The following is an 18597-nucleotide window of genomic DNA, read 5'->3' as shown; positions in this document are numbered from 1 at the left end:
TTTCAAAGGCTTGTAAGCTACAGTTTGCACTGTTTCAATAAATGGAACTAATTTTCCCAACACATCTTTGATTCATTTTGTCCAGCATTTGCAAGCTGTAGACTCTCTGTCCAGTCAGAGACATATATTGTGTAATTGATGATTTTAGTTTTCAGTTCAGTTAAATCAATCCAAGTAAATGAAACACTCACAAGATGTCACCAAAATCACTCTGTCCCCTTTAAATCTTTCAGAAAATTATGTAAGTGTATCGAATTATATCGAATCGTATCGAATCGTATCGTTGGCTGAATATCGTGATATATATCGTATCGTGAGCTGAATATCGTGTATCGTATCGTATCGTGAGATTAGTGTATCGCTACAGCCCTAGGTTCAAGGACCTTTTATCTCTCCTGGACGGCTCTACTTGCGATATTCCTGTCAGATGGGACCTCCTGTCGCTGGCCAGGGGCAAAATCTATCATCCCCGGCTAGAGATGTGGAAGCTGTGAATTTTGCCCCTGAGAGGGACCAACTCCTGAACTCAGGTCTCTCAACTCAGGTTGATGAGACCATCCTAAACTCTAGAGCTCCCCCTACGAGGAAAATGTACTCCTTAAAGGGGAGAGTCTTCACCTTACGGTGCAGAGAACACCAGTTGGACCCAGTTAACTGCCCAGTTGGTTAAATCCTGGAGTTTCTTCAAGATTGTTTTTCTATCCCCCTCCATGTTTAAGGTTTACATGGCAGCCATAGCTGCTTACCACGCACCTCTAGATGATGGCTCTTTGGGGAGACACCACCTAGTATTTTGTTTCCTTTGTAGGTTAAGGCCTGCAAAAAATGCAAGAGTCTTGGCCTGGGGTTTGACCTGAGACATTATCCTACCCATAATAAAACCAGGAAAGTATCAGGTAAATACGACAAGTTACAGGCCAATTGCTCTTATGTCACATTTTGGAAAAATTATGGAAAGAATGATTGTAGAGAGAATGACTATATAGAAAGTAGAGGACAGGGGAGCAATGGATCCAGTAGTTTGTTTGAAAATTATTCAGAAAAGCCCAAATTAACAAGCAATTAGTAATGGCAGTATTCTTGGATGCAGAAAAGGCTTATGATAAGGTATGTAAAGAGGGATTGTTGATTAATCTAGATGAAATTTAAATAAAGGGAAGAACAGCTGCAAATACTTTGCTAAAGAAATGGGAAGTAATATAAAATCAAGTGCTGAGAATATGTTTTGGGGTTATTAAGTCCTCTCCAGCTATTGCAATCCAACTACCACTGCATTTAAGATATAAATGGCTAATGATGAATTAATCGGCAAACCTAAAAGGACACAAAAGAGAAACACACAACTGTGAGGGCACTTAGCGCATGTTGGGAAAGTAAGAAAGCAAAGGGAGAGTACTTTGTTTGGTCGACAAATAAAATGGCAAAAGTAATATGATTACAAGAGAAAAATTATAGTCCCACAGTTCCTTATCCGGAGGTACTGCCAAGGTTATTTCTGCTACAATTTTTTTAAATTTGCACATTAAAGAAGAAATAAAGGTAAAGGAAATTGGGCAGATGTAGTTGATTAAGAACGATGCATAATTATTTCATTACTATATTCACAGACGGATCAAAGGAAAAAAAGGAAATACTTGCTTTGCTTTCATTATTCCAGAGTCAGGTTTATATGGATTCCAGCTCATTAGGGCAATGAGGGGAGTGAGATGGCAGATTATCTGGCAGGACAGAATTATTTAGGTATAATTTAGTAAAGCAGAAATTAAAGCAATTATATGGAATGAAGGATGTAACTAAAGGTCAACTTTATAAAATAAAACAAAAAGGAGGAAAAATGTTATCAACAAGAAGAAACTCCAAGTTTCACAACAAGTAATCACATCAAGGATGAGATCAGGACACACTAGGTTAAAGAAAACAATGCATTTATTGAGGAAGCATCCATCAGGTATGTATGATTGTGGAGTAGAAGAAGAGTCAGTGAAGCATGTAATCTTTCACTGCATTAATTATTAAACACAAAGATAAGGTCAAATGAAGAATTAAAGAAAAATGGGGTAAGTGCTCTAAACTTTAAGCATTTGTTTAATATTGAAGGGAAGAATAAAACCTTAGTTGACTTTTTGAAATACATTTTTTAATGAAATGAAAATACAAAACTCCAGCACAGTATGTGGCAGAAATGCACCTTAAAATGTTAGTTGCCACACAAAAGAAGGCGACTCCATCAACAGTCGACGCAAAGGCTACATCAGAAATCGCATACTTCCCTACTATATAGTATATGAAAAACAGTAAGTGACAAAAGAAGCATGTACAAATTCACAGTACTCATAAAAGAGTACGCAAAAAGTACCCAGATGACCTACTTCTTCCAGCGAGATTGAAGTGTGCATAAGATGGACACTTTACTATCCCATGAGGCCACAGGAGAGGATTTATGAATAGTAGTGGAGCAACATAACTGACGCTGGTAGGTCACATGATAATGACAACATGGTAAATTTAGTACGTCCAGATTAAATTCATACTACACACACTCATACTATATAGAACTTTTTTAGCGGTCGTGAAGTAATTACTTATTCAAAATAAGTACCTACTAGTAATGGGCGATATAAACAATATGCAATATAAACTATACAAAATTGGCCAATGATAGAGATTTTAATTCTATTGCGATAATGCATACTGATGACGCAATCTAGCTGTGAAATTTTGAGCCACAAGCTGCAACTGGCTGCAACCATCATCATATTCATCATCTTGAGTAAAAAAGACCGGTGCAACATTCATTATTTCGACTTGGACTGGGTTAATGACGGGCGCGCGCGCACACACACACACATGCGTGACACTCGCTTGCTGTCTTTGTAGTCTCTGCCGTGTGTCACTATATGAGGACACGGACACATAAACCGTCACTTCATGAGAATTTACTGCAGGGTTGCCTACTTTTAAGTTCAGGTTGGAGTGAGATTGATTGGCACAAATATCGCTTTCAATCTTGATTCAGTATCAATTCATATGTATATAGCCTACAGTACATATAAGGAAAAATACGTTTGCCTTAGCACTATTTTAGCACTATTTTAAACGTTTCTTGGGTTAAATTATATGTGCTCGCATTCATTAATATTCACTTGTGTGTGCTTATATAAGTATCATTAAAAATATTAGGATGTAAGTTATTAACGTTTTAAAATTTCACATTTAAAGAAATCTAGTGTTTGATCATACTAAATATTTATAAAAATGCAAAATCTAAAAATGGGTAAGCAGTTATGATCTGCAATACTTTTTTGAGCAACTAGACTAGATACATGTATATTTATTAAAGACCCATACAGGCACCTAGTGGGTAATAGCATTACAAATGAATAATACATTTTTTTGGTATTGGTACCGACTACTGGAATTTTGGTATGGTGACATCCCTATTCCCTAATTCACAGTATCTGTTCCTTTATTACCAAGACACCAGTTATCGTTTCATTAAGAGAACAAAATGTTTAAAACCAAATGCGTTACATTAGGCTGCAGGTGAGAAACTTTGTTTGAAATATATTTTCTGTGCATTACAAAAAATAATTTGTACTTGGATTTTATTTATCTGCAACATTATGTTGTATAATTACAGTTTTGAACAATAAATGTTCTCAAAACTACAATATTTCTTTCTTTCTTAAAAAAAAAATACATTTAGCAGTTTGGCTTTCCTTAGGGTCTATGTAACCTGTTCTGAAATGGTTCTATTATAATTTATATATCGTGATATATATCGTTATCGCAAGAGGCTGCAATGTATAACGCAATATGGATTTTAGGCCATATCGCCCATCCCTAGTACCTACTCAAGAGAGTATGCGATTTTGGACAGCCATGAACTGTTTCACTGGTTAAAATTGCGGATGGCTCTGGATTTAAACATTGTTGGAAACATTTGGGATAATATTAGTACAAAAATCAACCAAATATATAATATTGTTTTAGTTGTTTTTGGTTATTTGAATGCAAATGTTTTGCATATTGTGCCTTTAAGAAGAATGCTATGCAAACATACCAGTTTTAGATTATTTGAAACTACGGCAGCGGGGAAGATGCATGGGCATTCATTTGTGTCTGCTGCGGAGCTTTAGTGCAGGCTCGGCAAAAGTGTGCATCAAGGTCACACATCGACTGAAAAGGAGGTGATCGCGATCACACTTAAGAAATCAAAAAAGGAAATGGGACACCCTATGGTCTCGTGGACTGCATGCAGCAGCCATTGTAAGTCCACAAGTCCGTAGGTGGATATGAAGTGTGCCATTTGGGACAAGGCAAGACTTCTGAATTCAGTGAATTGTTAACTGGAGACTCGCTCTAGCTTAGCCAACTATGGTCGCAAGATCCATTGAATTATATTGGTAACGACAGAACTTGTGACCATAGTTGGCTTCGGGAAACGCAACTCTGACTGGATCATTTGAATCAGTGAGTTGTTGACTTGAGAACTGTTGCAATTGGATCGGTCCATTTTACTTATTAATTGTTCAGTATGATTTGTGTACTGATTTAACCGGTTAATTGTAAAGAATCAGCTCGTTCATGAATCATAAATAACAAGGAACATCATGTTTTTATGAAATGTAGTGAGACTCATGCTTTCCCTTCAAAGTCTTTACCATCCACTGTGAAAGCTTTGGGGAGCTGAAAAGTGTGGGGCCAGCTGGAACGCACTTTTAGAGTTATATTTTATTTAAAAAATGTTTAGAATGACTTTAGAGCATGGCAGTATTGATTAGACTACATAAACCCTTCAAAGTGCCTTCCAAAGGGATCATTCAGGTTGTTTGGTATGCAGGGAGCGTGTGTGTGTGTGTGTGTGTGTGTGTGTGTGTGTGTGTGTGCGCGTGAGAGAGAAAAAGAGACTGGTGCAAAGTCATATAAGACTCCAGTCATATACATTATTACAAATAAAATCTAAATCTTTTTAATGATTAGACAAATGTTGTAATCATTGGGTAATCGTTGTGTAACCACACTCGTTGTGTATTTTCAACAATCCTACTTCTGGTTTACCATATTAACATTCATGAATGTAACTGTTGACCTTCTCTCAGGTGATATTATGCTTTCTTTTACAGATTTTAGAGAACCAAATGAGGCAGTAGTCTGATGTAAACAAGATATTTAAAACTTGAACCTTTGGGCCACTTGCAGTCATAATGACATCAGACTCCTGAGGCAAATTGCATATTTTTTAAGGGTTGTAGTCCTTTTGTCCTTTTTATCCCACTTTTACTTTTTAATTTTTTATCATCGATTGCTCTAAACGGTCTTAAAAACAATAATAAATTCAAAGTGACTTAACTACTGGAAAGGTGTTATTTGTACTTTTTTTTTTATTTGTTTTACCAAATTGTGTTCATTCAACAACAGGGATGTATAATTTATTTCAACATGGTTTCAACATTAAGCAAGGGTACAAAAGTGATACTGAACCAACACCACTTTTTTTATGTAACTTTAATTCAATGCAGTTTGTGCCGATGCATCAACATTGACTTAGCATCGTTTCAGTGGTTGTTTGCTATCTGGGTATGCTCTATTTATGTATGAGTGGAATAATTCACAAATAAAGTGCACTTACCTTAAAGTGTACAGTATACGCCCATCATTCCATATCCGAAGCATCCGATTGGGTGTGGTGATCCAATGGGCATCTGCCTTCTTGGAGTTGCGGAAAAATGTGTCAGGAATCCAGATTTTTCCTACCATGTTGCTGTTGAGACGTAGAACCTTCATGGTGCTGTTGAACTTCAACCGTCTGTCATACCACGTCTGGGCGAAGAAGATGTCAATTGTGTATTCCTAAAGAATCGTAAAGGGTAGACCTTTCAGAACTTTGTGTAACTGACAAAGGCAAAAACAATCCTTGAGTGTATACCCCTTTGTCACAATAGAATATAAGCATTCCACTTTATTTGGCTTCTTTGGCATTTTAGAAAGTGACAGAGAAGGAAATGGGATCAGGAAATGACAAGTCAGAATCAAATGTGCATTGGAGCATATGCACTATTGGCCATTTTTAGCAAGTTTGGCACAAATTAATCAAAACATAAATGCTTATTTAATCCATGTTAAATCTTAATTCTTACTTGTGCAAAAATAAAAACTAGTTGCAAACTGTTGTCATAGGTTTTGAAAAAATCTCTCATGAAGCTATACTGAAAGTGGCGAAAAGAGCTGGAAATCCTCCACCTCTGTTAAATTATCCGAATCATCTCTATGCCAATTCAATCATGCCCTTTGGTGCGATGACAACCAAGTGTGGTTGGGATGTTAAACAAGGCGATTCACTATCTCCTTTGTTATTTACAGTACATCCGGAATACTATCCTGGCAATGAACAGTGCTGTATTACTGGCTTGTCCAGAAATTGGTATTACATTCAAAGGTGGGCATATTGATGCCATGGCATATGCCGACAATTTAATCTTGCTGGCCGAGAATAGTGTGGAACTCCAGTTGTGCTGCCCTGAATGAGATGGGCATGGTGCTCAAGCACAAAAAATCAAAAGGAATAACGATATTGCATTTCACTGAGCTGTTATACCATTGTTTTCTAAGTAAACATGCTCTTGACAGTGTTTGGCAGTTGCGCTTGCATCTAGTGTTTTTTTTGCAGCGTGCGTCTCCAGCCTGAAACGGATTTCTAAAAACACGGCAAAAAAGTTCGCCTAATAACCTTGATTTTTTTCAAAACTGCGATTTCTTGATTTAAAAATAATAAAATCATGGCAAAACATTAAATTCGAATTAATTGAAATGTTATAGTTTTTTTAAATCGCCCAGACCTAATTTGACTTTGATTAAGCCACATCATGTCAAAACTGTCAATTACAGTGATAGAACTGATGTTCATAGTATACATGGGGACGTGAAGTCATGGTAAATGTACAAAATGATAACAAAAGTATCTAATGAAGGTTGCTGTAGTTGCCCAATTGCCAGTTGACATGATACTGGGTAAAGACTTTCCTGTATTAATTGATCTGGTCAATGCTCATGATGTTGCTGATATCAAGATTATCACTTTTTCATGTCATGTCCTGTTGTAACCCGGGCCCAGACCAAACCAAAGTCTTCAACCACTGCCAAACTGTGACAATAGTCTGATGCAGGCCCCAGAAAATCCTGTCAACAGTGACGGAGTGCGAAGTACCTGGGTGCTCCAGGCCCTAAGCTTTCTACAGAGGGTTTGGGGTGCTGGTGGTTTGAATATCCCAGCAGATAATGACAAACTGCACAGAGAGGATGAGACATTGAAACCACTATTTGAGAAAGCAGAGAGTAAAAGTGAGGTCAAGTATTGTGTGTTGAATGATGTCTTGTATGTACAAACTGGTGATGTTACACGACTAATTGTTCCAAAGTCTTGGAAGAAATTTCACATGTCTAATGAAGCAGCTCCATCACCAGCTGGGTATTATTGCACTAAAGGCCAGTCCATATTACCCACAGACTGATGGCTTGGGGGAGCAGTTTAACCAGACTCTTAAGACAATGTTGCAGATATTCGTTGCAGACACAGGGCATGACTGGGACAAGTGGCTGCCTTTTACAGGGAGCCTTGGACCTGTTATGAATGGACTGGGAGACTCCTGGTGGCTGTACTGAAGAGAGAGGGATCATCTAGTTCATACTGAAGACACAAGACCGGCTTGAAAGCTATCGATACGAAGCAAGGGAGAACCTGCAACAAGTAATTGAAGTCTCTATGGAGTAGCCCCCTTTGTCTTGAAGAAGGATGGGTCACTAAGGATCTGCAATGATTTCCACAAGCTAAACGCATAGTCTAAATGTGATGCCTATCCTATGCCTTGAATCAATTAACTGCTGGAAAGAATACCTTGATCACCACACTGGACCTGTGCAAGGGAGACTAATAGACACTGTTCTACAGGGATGTGAAGAGTGGTCTGCTCTAAAGCCCTGATAGAGACTGCAGAGACTGTTTTCTTAATCCCGCTCCAGCTGAAATTCTGACCATTACCGTCCACTCCCAAAATATGTGTTCCACTCTCGCCCGCACCTGCAAACATTATGTTACTGCTTGTAGAAAGGAGGTTAAAGAGCTGGCTGTCTGGTGCAGTCATAACAACCTGGAGCTGAACACACTCAAAACAGTGGAGATGATTGTGGACTTCAGGAGGAACACCCCAGCACTCCCCCACTCAGCATAGAACAGCACGATGGCAACAGTCGAGTCATTCAGGTTCCTGAGCACTACCATCTACCTTGCCCTACAGGTATCTAAGATAAAGGTGGAGTTTGGGAAGGTGGTTGGATGCTGGAACAGCTGAGACTGAGGAGAGGTAAGCAGCTGCTTATATACTCTGGCTGTTGGCTGTTGATTGGAATATTAGATGGACTTGCTCCTCCCTATATTATAATTAGGAAACTTCACTTAAATGCACACACACAATAAACGTGCAATACAGAACACTATTTATCCTCATATTTATTTAGCGTACCATATCTCTTTTTCACATTCCCTTGCAAGTACATACTTATATTGTCCAGTCTATTTAGTATATTGTATATATTTATTAACATGAACTAATTAACATATAGCAAAAAGAAAATAGGCCTAAATAATACAAAAAAAACATTAAACATACTTAACGTATAATAATGAATCACTTGGCCTAGCCTGCTATGGAGGAAGAGAATGTTACTGATCGACTGCAGTGAACTTCATTTGTTGACTTCTTTCTTGTTATGCAGCAACAATCCCGCACAATATTTTTTGACCACCCCTACCCGCAGCAAAGGTAAAACCGTCCGCCCCCACTAAATTTGTCTGAATAAGTCTGTCCTTGAATGTGGCGAAGTGTAAAAGGGGTTAACAGGAAACCAGTACGGGGTACCACCTGGGCAATGGCAAATTAAGGCCTTGGGTGGACAAAGTAGATGCAGTCCACAAGAAAGAGGTTTGATCATTCGTGGGTCTTGCAGGCAGGTACCAACGATTCATCCCAAACTTCACCAATATAACTGCACCTGCCAACCAGTTTGTTGACCAAGACAGTGAAGAATCTGGTTCCATGGACCGAAGACTGTGAGAAGGCATTCCCCCTGCTAAAAGAAAATATGTGCTCCAGTGCGGTCCTCCAGAGTCCAGACTTCTCCAAACGATTCCTGGTTCAAGTAGATGCCTCAAATTAAGGAATTGGGGTGGTACTGGCTCAGGGACCCAAAGGGTCGTTATGGGGAATGAAATACCCACTGCGCCATACTGACAAATGCCTGTCCTAGTGTGAAGTCAGTAAGAGCACAGCTTAGGACAAAAGAACTTCTAGTCCAGGTCCAGGCTTTAAAACTATATAAATGTGTGTGGGCAAGACCAGCCCGCTAGTGGTGAGCATATCACAGTTATATTCGCGGACACTTCGGATAATCTGCGGGTCGGGCGGCCGAAGTAATAAAAAATAACATTCCAATTAATAGTGGGTGGGTCGCGGGTGGATGAGAGATAAATCATTAATGTGTTGATTTAAATAAAGACATGTAACTCTCATTTCACAGCAAAATGCAACCAACGTGTGTCACTCTTTAACTTCTTTCATTTTCAACAACAAGGTATATCTCTTCAGGGAAAACTAATCTATAAAGCAACATTTTTTGACTTGTTACACAGTTGTAAGGTCTACTCTTTTAAGCAGCAATGGAGGCGAAACAGATCCAAGAAATTTCAAAAAGGAGAATTAAAAATAAAACAAAAGGAAGGAAAGAAAAGTACAGCGTGGGAGCATTTACTATGTGATATGTAGCGTCTGTGAAGTGCTGTATTTACAGGTATATGACAATAAACTAATAAAGCATATATCCAGACTTTGCTCGGGCTGAACATATTTGATTTCTTGTGTGTGTGTTCGGGAAGTTCGAGTGAAGGGAACAGTGAAAATTTGAAGGGAGTAAAGCCTGTGTTTAGGCTATTAAGGAAATTGAATTTAGCCAAAGATCATTTACTTTAAATAAATGCATTGCTTATGCATGTTGTAGTCTTTGAAAATAAAATATTTTCTCAGCTTTATGTTCAAAATTGTTTTTTATTAAACATACCCATGAAGCTAGAATAAAAGTTATCATTTTTATTATTATTATTATTATTATTATTATTATTATATTGCATGTTCAGATATTTTTACAACAAAATTTTCTGGGGCCATGAAAGTTTTGTGAAAATTATCAAAAATGCTGTCAGCAGTTGGCTGGCAACTTTTTTTTTCAAACACTGGTGGGGAAAGAGTTAATATGCCACTAAAGTGTTTTTTTTTTTATTAAAGAGAGCAACTAAATACATTGGTTAACATTAATAAAAAAATACGAAAGCTAATCAAAGTCTTTAGACACAACAGAACAATTAAAAGCTGAATACACAAATTCTTTAGGTCAGTGGATAAATAACTAAGTATGACCTGTGACCAGTGGTGGTATTTTTGTTTTAAGGACAAGGTTGTTCAGATTTCTAATTCACCCTCATATTACTTATTTTATTTATATTTTTTCATCAGCACTTTTTTAGAACCATATGGTTGGCCTGCTCTATAATACACACAGCAGTGCAGAGCTTGTGAGGTTGCAAAGAGGAATTGGGCATGAAATTGTTTGTCATTTTGACTCTATATACTTAGTCAAGTCACATATACATACATATATATATATATACGCTTTATAGAACACAAGATATACAGTTTCAAAGCAGCTTTACAGTATAATATGAACCAAAATGGGCCCACTAGAACCTACTGGGGGACATGGAGTTGTCCAAAAGTGGGAAAATTAATAAAATGATGGCTCACCCGCAGTAGCACATTAGTGTCAGCTTTGATCTGTGTTTCTGTTGGACTTTGAGTTGGTTTGTCTCCTGTTCTTCAAGTTGACAAAAGCAAACCAATTAAATCAGGCTTTGATCCTGAGTTCATGGAGCGTGTGCACATGGAAGTGTGACATCAGTAGCCAATCACATGCCTTGAAACATTGAGAAACGCCGATTCAGTTCTTGCGAGAAAATAAACAAAATGTTCTCTCTTATGCCAAAGATTACGAGATTGAAGAATATGAAGTATGATATGAATATGATATGGTAATATGTTTCACTGAAGTAGGCTGCTTTTAAATTAACTTTTCTTTCTTCTTTATTTTTTTTTACAGAAAATCATGTTATAGATATTTGAAAATGCATAATTTTTTATTATACCACAATACCAGTGTGTGTCGCTTAAACAACGTTCGGAACACGCCGTAGCGTGACACTGTTTGAGAGGGGTCCCTTTTCACTGTTGCACTGTAGTGAGGACAAAGAGATTGCACTGAGATTGCAAACAGCAGAGAGAACACATGGCGCGCACAAGAGAGTGGTTTCTGCTCACCACATGGATCATTTAGATCAGATACAGACCGGAGCGAGCGCATTTAAGTTTTTAATGGACATATTCGATATACTCTAGTGCTCTAAAAATGAACCAGCGCACAATATAAGCGCACATATTTCATCACGTATTCTTCAAATGAAATATAATGTGCAAACAAGGACACTGATACTATAGCCGTACGTCTGATCATGACCGCAATGACATGATGAATTATTCTGATACACAGAAGACAAATGACAATTCAAAGATGGATGGGCAAAAAAGTAACTATGCCGTTATTCTTTCTGTTAAACTTACGTGTGTCATTTGTTCAGAGACTGTAGTGCTCTTAAATGTATTGAGATTGTTATTAGACCTTTTAAATGTTCTTCTGTGTTTGTCCCTTGTTTTGGCAGTTTGTTGTTATATAGGGTTAGATTTTTTAAATGCTTAAGGTGCCCTCAGCTGTTTTTTTCTCTCTGTGGTCATATTTTAATATTCATGTGTATGTAATGAGTGTGTTGCAGGTCTGTGTTTTATTGGTTGTCTCCCCACAGCATCATTTTGTGGGGCTTTGCAAACCTGTATTAATTCTAGTGTGGAATTTTTCTACAATATTCACTCACACAGTAAAATAGGGCATTCTAGTCAATGAATCTACTGCAGTATTTCCTCTCTCAATCAGTAGAAAATGTGGTAAACACCTGGTCATGCATAGGAGAAAAAATACTGTTATATACCACGAAACCTGTACAATTGAGAAAAATACCGTGATATAAATTTTTGGTCATACCACCTAGCATTAAACCTAGCCTTGTAACGAACAATTGCACACTAGAGGGGGCTCAGATATTGAAAGATATTGAAATCACAAGTTTTAACTGCATTTGCTTAATAGAAAATCAAGTCAATAAAAAAAACTGAAAACTTCCTTGTTAGTCAAAGAAAAGCTTTTATTGACACCAGGCCCAGAAGACGCTCAATCTCAGAATGTGTAGACCCTTGACATCATCGTGTGGTGAAACACCGCCTCAACAGATAATTATGTACGCCTGATTCTGTAGCCCCGCCCACCGACTCGTGGAGATAAACTGATCGCGCTACCGAGCAAAAAACATGCCCAAGATAGCAAGATATTGCGCTGTGCTGGTTGTGGAAGAACACAGTCGCTGCATAAGCTTCCTTCGGATTCTAATATTGGAAATGTGTGGTTGAACTTTATTTTTAATGAATATCCAGCTCACGTGGGGAAGACGTTGCATGTTCATTTCACCACGGATTCGTTTGTAAACAAGAGACTGGATTTGCAGACAGGATGAGATTACATGAATGAATGAATGAAGCAACACACTAATGTGAGTAAAATTTTTTTTATATATGTTTGATATATAAAAATGTTTGATAGTATTGCATTGTTACCGATCAAATACAATGTTTCATTGTGTACATGTCTAACTAAACATATCTTACCACTGTCACAGGGCTCGCAAAGCCCAACGTCCCAGGGCTATGTGTTTTCCAGACGGGCTACCAATACGTATCATCTTAAATACTGAAATAACATTCCTTTCTTGATGTGCGTTGTTCACTCTTTTTTGACCTGAATATTTGAAGGAAAAATACAATAGCGGAAGTTTTGATCATGCTGTCTGCAACGTACTTGGTGCGCGCGTATATCCACCGACCGGGCGGGCCAAGTCATATAAAATAGCATTCATATTAATTGCGGGCGGATGAGAGATAAATCATTGTTTTTGTTTGATAAAGACATTTTCCGAGCCCTGAGGGACGAATCATTCCGGTTGCCTTTTTCCCCACACACTTTCAAAACAACGCCCCACGCGTACTCATGGAGTTGCTGAAGCTCATTAAATATGCAAAGCTAATCCAATCATAGCAGTGGGCGTTTACTTCCAAGTCTTCAGTGCGGCACACCCATTAAAGCGTATCTTGAGAGTGGCTCAAAACCAGAGTAGAAAAATTATTACTATTACTTATACATTATGAAGTTTTTAAAGTGAAAAAACCACGTGCACGTCACAAGTAGACCTCAGACAACAGTATAAATAAATTTAAAAAAGCCATTTCAAGACACCTTTAAGCCTTTGGGAACTTTAAAATTGACACTCAATTAGCTTTAGCTGTGACACATTATGTATACATTTTATGAAAGCTTGTTTCCACCACAGAATAAAAAAAAAATCTTTTTTTCCGCAATTGCAAGTTTACAGAATTACGTGATAAAGTCAGAATTGTGAGTTATAAAGTCTGAATTTTGTGATATAAAGTCGCAATTGTGTGTTATAATGTCAGAATTGTGAGAAAATGGTCCTCAAGGGACATTTTGTCAATTTGTGAAACTGGCACTGGGTGGACCCTGGAGGAGGATCCTGAACTTCCAGCATCTGATCCAGACCCACAGCTTCTAGCTGAGCCATCCCAGCCCCTCGTCAAGCCTGCCACAGACCCTGAGCCAGCATACACAGACACAGAGCCATTACACACGTATACCACAGCCCCTCAGCTAGAGGGTCCAGGAGCCATAAGCAACTGCTCATTGACCTGTCCATCCTCCATCGGCTCTATTATGGTCTATTGCCCTGCAGCGGGGATCTCTTCCCTTTCTGTGGGACTGGCCCTCCCTCCCATTAATGCTCTCTGCGAGCGATGCCCACCTTGACTGTTTTTGTGGTTTTGCTTTTGGGCATTGGTAGAATAAAGTGGTCAGATTAAATAATTTAACATTTTCATTTTAAGCAGAATGGATCAGAAAAAAGGGCACAATTTAATTGAACTAAGACAAACATTTTATTTCCCTGCTATTCTCTTCTGCCACTTTCCTAATCTGATATCTCCCAGAATTATCTTTTTTGGAAATGCACATATATAAATAAATGTTCAGTTATTGCAGGTATTCGAAATAAAAGTTTTACATGACCCCGAATTCTGATAAATATAGTTCTGTTAGATTTTCAGTTAGATTCGTAAAAAACAAAACATTGGCTTAATATGTTTGTTGTTATTCTCCTAAATAAAATTATATACAACCAGGGCTTGACATTAACATCCTCCAACCCTCCAAATGTGGGTGGATTTCAGCAGTGGCGAGTAAATAATGTTACATTTTGTAGCATCACTCTGACATATATTTAACAATATCAGCTTCACAACTTTCAGTTCAAAAGCTGTCACTAGGATGGGACCCTACACCTACCTAAAGACTGCATATTAGTACCTCAAAGTTACATATTGGTACCAAAAGTGTACATATTAGTACCTAAATGGTAGATATTAGGACCTTTTTAAAGGGTAGTGTCCCATGTGACAGCTTTTGTACCATAGAAAATAAAAAGCAATTGTCATTAAAGCATAACTCTTACCATGTTGATGGCATTCACTGGGCCAATACTGTTGACAAACATGTCTGTATGGATCACTGTTGGTTTGACTGTAAAGAGCAGTGGAGAGAAAAAAAGGTGAATTCAAAATGAGTTCAGTTATCTCAGAGTGCAATTAAAAAGAGGGTAATTAAGGTAATGACAATGGAGTTAGTTTGCACACAACCCCCCCCCCCCTCTCCTCATTTAAAATAAACTTCTGCTTGTGAAATGTTTTGCTTGAAAAATTTACCTGCTACCTTTCTTTAGAATGAATGAATGAATGAATGAATGAATGAATGAATGAATGAATGAATGAATGAATGAATGATATCAGCAGTGTTATGGTAGCTTGACTGTACTGTTCGCTAATAAAGGGAATCGAACGCTCTGTCGTACCAAAGCTGTCACCAATATTTAGCATTATTTGTCATTTATATACTACCCTGTGTGTAACCAGGGCATTTAAAAAAGACTAGTTTTCAACAGTGGACATTCATGCATGTAAACATATGGTAGACTCACACACAAAAAAAAGTAATTGTGGCTGTAAGTGGAACATATTTTTATTTATTTTAGTGTTTCCAAGAGAGCATTTAAGTTACATTTATGTAAAAATCTGCATTTATTTTACTGCGGGATTTGACTGATGCAGTGAAACATTTTGCAGTATGATCACGTTTCTCTATTTTGCAACATTATTTTAGAAATCTTTTTCATCTTTCTCACCATTTTGTCACAACTTCATTTTGTTATGTATTCATATATTCACACTAAGGCTGTCAACGTTAACGCGTTAACGCTAGGGCTGGTCCGAATACCAATTTTTGAGCTTCGAAGCTTCGGTAGAAATCAACACCAAATATTCGGAGGGAGGGGGCTAAAAATCATTAAGTTCAGTTAGAGAACAGATTAACTACAATTAAAAACTGAACGTGCAGCGTGAGCCGAACGAGAGTCGCAGCACAGACCAGCAGCAGGAGTCAGATCATTCATTACGAGAGAGAGGAGATGAATGACATGATCGTGGAAGATTTGATTTCAACAACATGAAATGTAAAAGAGCCTATTTAACGGAGTTTGTCATTGTACTGTTTTGTTGTTGTGTTTCTCATTAAGAATAATAGGCTAATGAACCCACCATTCAAGCAACCCGCCCCCGAATTGCCCATAATTCTAAACCGAAACTAAAATGCACACGGCCGCACTGTCATTCATTCACGGCCGCACAATGCACACGCACTGTAATGTGACGATGAGGGAAAATTCTCGCCATCACATCCCTAACGGGTAAAAAGGCTAATACATTTTGATTCTACTATTCTATTTTCCACGATGTCAAACCAACACAGCTTAACCCTAAACGCAAGCTCAGGCATGCGCTTCTTCCATATAAGCTCATGCAGTTGTGCGCTCTACAGCCATGGCCAAAAGTTTTGAGAATGACACAAACAATAATTTTTAAAAGTCTGCTGCTTCAGTGTTTTAAGATCTTTTTGTCAGATGTTACTATGGTATACTGAAGTATAATTACAAGCATTTTATAAGTGTCAATGGCTTTTATTGACAATTACCTGTACATAAAGTTTATGCAAAGAGTCAATATTTGCAGTGTTGACCCTTCTTTTTCAAGACCTCTGTAATTCGCTCTGGCATGCTGTCAATTAACTTCTGGGCCACATCCTAACTAATGGCAGCCCATTCTTGCATAATCAATGCTTGGAGTTCGTCAGAATTTGTGGGTTTTTGTTTGTTCACCCGCCTCTTGAGGATTGACCACAAGTTCTCAATGGGATTAATGTCTGGGGAGTTTCATGGCCAAGGCCCCAAAATTTCAATGTTTAGTTCCCCGAGCCACTTAGTTATCACTTTTGTCTTATGGCAAGGTGCTCCATCAAACTGTTCTTGGATGGTTGGGAGAAGTTGCTCTCTGAGGATGTTTTTGTACCATTCTTTATTCATAGCTGTGTTCTTAGGCAAAATTGTGTGTGAGCCCCCTCCCTTGGCTGAGAAGCAACCCCACACATGAGTGGTATCAGGATGCTTTACTGTTGGCAAGACACAGGACTGATGGTAGCGCTCACCTTTTCTTCTCCGGACAAGCTTTTTTCCAGATGCTCCAAACAATCGGAAAGGGGATTCATCAGAGAAAATGACATTACCCCAGTCCTCAGCAGTCCAATCCCTGTACTTTTTGCAGAATAGGAGTCTGTCCCTGATGTTTTTTCCGGGAGAGAAGTGGCTTCTTTGCTGCCCTTCTTGACACCAGGCCATCCTCCAAAAGTCTTCGCCTTACTGTGCGTGCAGCAGTGATGCGCGGGTTGATCCAAAATGAGCGGGTGCCCGCGGCCACCCGCGGTTACCCGCGGTTACGAGTCATCCAAAAATATTTTTAATGATATTCGGGTCACGGTCGGTCGGATCGTCAATAAATCCTTATTTACCTTTTGAATGTTGAGCGTTATTAACTTTTGAATAAATGCTGACGCGGGACAAAATGCCCGATTTCCCAAAACGTTGAACTGAGCAATGCCATTGTACCATTTTAATAGGCTACTTTTAAACGCATTTAAAGTCAGTTTTATGTATTTTCTGAGAGGGGGCGGGATTTTTGTTGGGAAAGTCGGGGGAGAGACGTACACTTCGATTAGACTGGATAAACACATGCAGCATCTTAATTGTTAAGAAAATTAAACGAAATAAATGAATAAATCAAGCCTGTATTACATAACACTATAGGCTATATCATACAGCATTCAGAAAAATAACAGTTTGCGCTCCTAAGGGCTTTCACACTTTTCCAAATGTTTTCCAAATGTGGGCTGATGAATTCTTCAAGCCGGGTCGAAACATAAACATCGCGTTCATCAATAATATGCATCTGGAGCTGAAATGGAAAATGATGGGCCGCCTCAAGAACTTCCTGCTCTCGCTGCTGCACCTCTGAGCACACCACGTCAGGGCCTGACATTTTTTTTCAATGGCCCAATGAGCTACGATGAGCATTTACTACTTTTAAAAAATGCGGGTCAGGAAGCGGGTCGGGTACAATATTTTCTTTTTTTTTTTTTGCGGTCCGAGTTGCGGGCGGGTTAGTTGAAAACGTCGGTCGGGTGCGGGTTGTTTATACATTGACCCGCGCATCACTGGCGTGCAGATGCACTCACACCTGCCTGCTGCCATTCCTGAGCAAGCTCTGCACTGGTGGTGCCCCGATCCTGCAGCTGAATCAACTTTAGGAGACGGTCCTAGCCCTTGCTGGACTTTATTGGGCACCCTGAAGCCTTCTTCACAACAGTTGAACCTCTCTCCTTGAAGGTCTTGACGAATGGTTGATTTAGGGGTAATATTACTAGCAGCAATATCCTTGCCTGTGAATCCCTTTTTGTGCAAAGCAATGATGACTGCACGTGTTTCCGTGCAGGTAACCATGGTTAACAGAGGAATAACAATTATTTCAAGCACCACCCTCCTTTTAAAGTTTCCACTTTGTTATTCAAACTCAATCAGCATGACAGAGTGATCTCTGGCAAAGAGGGACTTTGAAATTAATTGCAATTCATCTGATCACACTTCATAACATTCTGGAGAATATGCAAATTGACATAATAAAAACTGAGGTAGCAGACTTTGTAAAAATGTATATGTGTGTCATTCTCAAAACTTTTGGCCACGGCTGTAGACAGAGAATACTCCGTTGCAGGGAACACTTAGGCTAAGAAGAAGCAAATATATTTATTAAGTATAACGAGATTGGGTTCCTATTAAACTGTGCATCATTTTAAAAACGGCTAAGATAATTATAAGCTGTATAAGAT

At 38.6% G+C, this 18597-nt stretch overlaps 1 protein-coding gene across 3 annotated transcripts in view; it reads right to left on the bottom strand.

The window, feature by feature from the left end:
• gabrg2 (gamma-aminobutyric acid type A receptor subunit gamma2) overlaps positions 1 to 18597 on the bottom strand; it is a 153008-nt gene that overhangs the window by 99868 nt on the left and 34543 nt on the right. For all 3 annotated transcript variants that reach the window (XM_079834426.1, XM_079834427.1, XM_079834425.1), the window contains exons 3-4: positions 14783 to 14850; positions 5633 to 5853 (exon numbers count right to left, since the gene is read on the bottom strand). In XM_079834426.1, coding sequence (XP_079690552.1) covers positions 5633 to 5853; positions 14783 to 14850 — 289 coding nt within the window. The remainder of the gene's footprint in view (positions 1 to 5632; positions 5854 to 14782; positions 14851 to 18597) is intronic.

The sequence above is a fragment of the Gobio gobio genome (genome assembly GCF_949357685.1).
Source record: "Gobio gobio genome assembly, chromosome: 14".
Classification (NCBI taxonomy): domain Eukaryota; kingdom Metazoa; phylum Chordata; class Actinopteri; order Cypriniformes; family Gobionidae; genus Gobio; species Gobio gobio.
This window is presented reverse-complemented; position numbering and strand designations above follow the sequence as displayed.